General features: G+C 39.4%; 1 protein-coding gene across 1 annotated transcript; it reads right to left on the reverse strand.

Annotated features, from left to right (window-relative positions):
• Window positions 1-774: 774 nt before the first annotated feature.
• On the reverse strand, window positions 775-5,080 carry LOC124269963. Its single transcript, XM_046704962.1, has 3 exons — window positions 4,984-5,080; window positions 1,822-1,971; window positions 775-1,313 (listed from the first exon to the last, which is right to left on the reverse strand). Exons 1-3 carry the CDS (start codon window positions 5,078-5,080, stop codon window positions 1,159-1,161), a joined length of 402 nt encoding a protein of 133 aa, XP_046560918.1. The 3' UTR covers window positions 775-1,158.
• Between the last annotated feature and the right edge of the window lie 409 nt (window positions 5,081-5,489).

Raw genomic sequence — 5,489 nt, forward strand, 5'->3', positions numbered from 1 at the left:
TTACTGAGAGGCGTGTGTGGCGAATCATCCATCGAATACCAATGCTATTAAAACAACATTATTAACATTCCGATTTTGGGAAGAGTGAGTGTGACAATTAAAGGCACAGTATCACACCACACCTCTCTAAAAATAAATAATGCATTTCTCTCAATAATACTAACTATCATTCCTCAGGGAAGCTACCATATAATTTATTCCAAAACCAATTATGTATTTAGATTAAAATATTAAATTAAAAGTTCAAATGAATTAATGCAACGTTGCATTAAATCGACTCTCGCGCCCCTCAACCGGTTGAACATTATTTCTAAGCAAACCCTTAGAGTTATGTCCCTTCGAGGCGCTCTTACGAATATCCTACGTACAACTTGTGATTGAAACCAGTTCGGCAAACACCGACAACACCGCGTGCGACAGTTTTCGATGTACGGAGCAATTGTTTACATTTCATATATGGCAAGTATTCTCTCTTTGGAAGCTGTTCGACTCGAAGTTTCAATTATCGATTTCAGGCAAGTCGTAAGGGATAATAAGTCTTTATTGCATCAATAGGAAGCTAAAGTGAGTGCATATGCCCCAATGTATATAATATAGGACAAGATATTGTCGAAAATGTGTGACATTGTGCCTTTAAGAAGGCGTTTCCTTGTGTGTTTTTGACTGCCAGTTAGATAATGCAGTCTACAGTAACAAACATTACTACATTCTACCTTGCCAAGAGACCTGATTGTGTCCGATATAACTCGTACAATCTTTGAGTCATGTAGGATCATGTCATGACTGTTGGATCATGTAGTATCATGTAACCACTTCCGGACCCCATCGCACATCTCGGTTACATAGTACTAATCATTTTCAGGTTTATGTAAACTCCAGTTGTTTTCATTTGATGTAAGCTTTTTGTAAGTTCACAATGGTGATTAATTAAATTAATTGTTCCATTTCCAGACTACGAGTCACGATCAAGTGATCAGCCAATTAGATTCAGAAGCAAATTTGCTGTGAATTCCCCCAAACATCCGGCGACTGAGGAAACGAGGAATATTCACTTCTGGTTTCCGGAAGTTGTTAACCTGATGAGAAGAAAGTACTGATAGACTTCCAGGTAACGGTAGATCGTAACGCCAGATGCGCCTGATGTTGTCAAAGAATATATTAACTTCTGGTCGCAAACGACCCCACAAGGATTAGCGTGCCTGCCACGCCCTCCAGTATTGCCCCCACAATGCACAGCGCGAACGCCCAGCTCAGGTAGCTGCTGTTGTTGCTCCGGGAGGCGTAGATGATGGCGCCGACAATGATGGTTCCAACTGCGATAGACAGAACATAGTATAAATGAGTGTTGTTTTGTTGTTTATTAGAAATGTTCCAGCTGTGTCTGTAAATAATGTAGTTAATACAAGGCGAGAACAACACAATCAGGTGATTGACATCATGAGCATTGATGGTGTCTATCAGTTAGATAATCAAGAAATAGTTATTTAATAGGCGGACTATTTGTTATGGGTATCATAGTTATTATACCTAAAGTTATTATACCTTAAGTTATTATACCTAAAGTTTACAGTGTTAACGTGACTGTTTCACACCTAATAACGTTTTGATAATATCTGTATGTTGATGTCATAACTCAATTTTCAGGTGTATGCTATTCTTTGGCCCGCAATGTAAAAGAATTTATTATTTTTATTTATCATAACATCCTCCAACATCTAAATTGTTTTTTCCGCTAGTTCGAATCTGGGTAAAAAGCAGATGCTCTTATTGAGGAACGAATTACGTTTGAAATGAACCAGAATGTGAAACAAACAGTCTTACAAGCAACGAAGCAGGTCAGCGCGTTGAGGATGGTGACGAGCTTCTTGTTCCGAAGCGACTGCACAACTAGGGAGAGGAACAAGATGACAGCTGCTATTCCAATGGCGATCAACCCGACAGTCTCAAAGAACTGAGTCGCACGAAGCCAGCCTGGAAGAAAAAGGTACCGTGAAGACTTTTCATATCGACCTCTCATTTTTGGCATGAATATGTGTAGAGATGACGAGACTTTATGGATGATCAACTTCTTTATTTTGACAATGGCGACGTTTCGGTATAGATGCTTTTACCGTTTACAAGCATACAACGGTATAAGCATCTATACCGAAACGTCGCCATTGTCAAAATAAAGAAGTTGATCATCCATAAAGTCTTGTCATCTCTATACCACCAACTTCTAGAATGCCACTCAAACAAATGAATATGTGTTCTATAGAAGTTTGTAATATTGACCCTTGGGAGCTTGGTCTGTCACTGCCGCGAGCCAAATTCATACTTGTACTACAGACGAAAATCAGAATGTCCAGTCATTCTCACGGAATGCCCAGGGCATGGACACAACTTTTTCAGACTTTCCATTGTTTGAAGAAGCCACAAGAAGAATAGGACGACGCCACAATACGGTTTTAAATGCCGATATATCACAGTTATGACGCAACATGAATAACCAAGTTACGGAAAGGTGAGAGTTGTGGCGAACTGCTTGATTCCTGACCGCTTACGGAAAAGGCGCGAGTACTTGAATTCTACGGAAAGAGGCTGACGAACGGCTTGATTCATTGGCTGCTTACGAAAAGAAGCGAGTTGGGACGGCAGACATCGATGACATGCTATATGAAAACACCCAAAGTACCATTTTTTCCGTTTTCCGCCCGCTGTCGGACTTTCATATTTGTCATGACAACTCTTGACTCTTAGTCAGGTGAACTAAAACACAAAAGCGTCTGTCGACAAAATAATGCCCTGTGGGTCTGTTAGTCTCTAGTCACACTGTATGTATGATAGATGCTTGTTTTGAACATGTGTCTCTCTGTACGCTGAGATACTACATATTCAGCTGTAACCATGTAACCACGAGCAATAGTAGACTGAATGCCATTTTCGTTTGGAACAGAGTGATACAGTTTTCGAAAATTATTGCAGACAGCACTGTAACAAAGATGCACTGTGACAGTCTCTTTTGGTTTCAAAATGTATGTTCTTGCCTTATAGTGAAATGCAAAATCTACACTTCTTCTTAGGACAATATAGGTCAGTGTATGTGAGTGGGGTAGCCATGTTAAAATGAAACATGGTATTTCACTGAGCTAGCACAATGAAACCACCATAAGTCCCAATTTTACCCCACCTCCTTCCGCAGAACACCTGTGGAGATCCGGGTCTTTTGTAACCCATGCTTGTTGTAAGAGGCGACTAACATTATCGGGTGGTCAGACTCAATGACTTGGTTGACAAATGTCATCGTATCCCATTTACTTAGATCGGTGCTCATGTAGTTGAATACTGGATTGTCTGGTCCAGACTCGATTATTTAGAGACCGCCGCCATATAGCTAGAATACTGTGGCGTTAAGCACCAACCAAACTTCCGCAGAAAATTATACAACTGAAATACAGTGCAAAGCGGCAAACAGATAACTGACTTTGTTATGAAAAACGGGTTGCGGATTTATTTAGTTGGATGGGTACTTTTAATATGCTCCAAATATTCCTCATCATAATCATACGGCCATTACATTACGCTAACCTGTTGTACTAAGGAACCTGCACAACTAGCTAGAGTGATGAGTTTCTGGATAGGGACGTCAAACTCTCATTTAACCAGTTGAACAGGTGCAGCAAGAAAGACCTGCTCCTAGCTGCTTGACAGATGTGTGTACAGGGATGCTTGATGGTGATGGTGAACGAGTTCTGTGGATGTTTAGGAGGTTGTCTTCCGATATCTTGTGGCATGAAATTAGTTGCAAGTTTAAAAGTAACAGTTGTGAATTTTATAGACCGGATGGAACTAGAGAAACACCGTACAGGAAAAAAACATACACTGTGTACACACACGGAAAAAACATACTGTGTACACACATGGAAAAAACATACTGAGTAAAATCGTGTTTACAAAGACTATTAAGTTTAATTGATAAATGCGTACATAAATTGCAAATGATTTCATGGATTTTGATTGGTTAATCAGTCAAATATTTTGCGTTTATATATGTATTTCCATTAACTAAAATATTTAGCCCACATTCACCACAGAAAGTGTCATTCAAATGGCTGATAACAGCGTTTCTTATATCAACACGTCACAGTTTAACCAGAACCCCAAAGTCAAGAAACTCGCAAGTTTCTGACAAAGGATTTGGCAAAATTCAACATGCAGTTATCATAAATATATGCTGAGGGGAAAAAAAATGTTTTCGAAAACTCAAAATTAAAAACTACCTCGCCCATGGGCGAGAATATTTACTTTTGCTCAAATTTCATGTTTTGGGGGTTTTGTAAATGAAAGAAAGCATGTTTATACATGTAATCACACAAAATTCATATTTATAGAGCATCATTCTCTGTTTTTGTTATATTTGTTCTGTTGTTCCTAGAGGTTGGGGTGGAGGCTTCGAATGTTCCTCATTTACCAGCTGTATTAAGAGGGCATATGGGTTCCTTGTTTACAGTGACTCATGGTCACTTACTAATAAAACTTCGTCAGCACTTTTTATAATATTTTATTTATGCGTTGGTTAACGCCACGTCCGGTGATATCCCATTAACAAGGTAGTCCGTATGTAATTGAATTTGAACCAGACAATCGAATGATTGACACAATGAGAGCATTTACGAAAGTTACGATTTGACGAAAAATGTACCCCCGATCCCTATTTCTCGCCTCTTACAAACATGTTTTACTTTAGGTAATTGCTAACCCGTATCTTCACGTGTCTTAATTAGTAAACTGGCTAACGGTATTGTAGGGAATATGCATCTGTATAATAACAACAATGTATTTTCATACAAGTACATTCTTCCTGGAGGATATAGCAATACAACCCCACTTCGTAATAACATTGATCTTTATACTCATAGCCGTAAGGCATAAAATTCATCCTGGTTATGTGCTCAACTGAACTGTTTTGTACCCATCAACACGACCTAAAATCACTGGCCTCACAAAGGTCGATGTAGCCTACCGTCTGTGGAGTCAGAGGGTCTGAAAATGTCTCATAAATGATGTTGATGGCGGGACATAGCGCCAAACACGATCTCATCCTTAACAAATGACCTACTTCTATAAAGTGTGGTTAACGTACTAACACTCACCCCCAACAAACCATCTACTTCTATAAGGTATAGAATAAATGTACTTAGCCTCACCCCTAACAAACCACCTACTTCTGTAAGAGGAGTGATTAACAAACTTTCGTTCACCCCTAACAAACCACCTACTCCTACAAGGGATATAATTAACGTACTTACTCTCACCACCAACAAACCACCTACTTCTATAAGGGGGGTGACTAACATACTTCCTCTCATCCCTAACAAACCACCTACTTCCATATGAGGTGTATAACTAACGTACGTACTCCAGCCCCTAACAAATCACCTACTTCTATAAGTGGTGTGATTAACGTACTTACTCTCACCCCTAACAAACCACCTACTTCTATAAGGGGT

Source organism: Haliotis rubra, unplaced genomic scaffold (genome assembly GCF_003918875.1).
Source record: "Haliotis rubra isolate DU_JTF1 unplaced genomic scaffold, ASM391887v1 Scf149, whole genome shotgun sequence".
Classification (NCBI taxonomy): Eukaryota; Metazoa; Mollusca; class Gastropoda; order Lepetellida; family Haliotidae; genus Haliotis; species Haliotis rubra.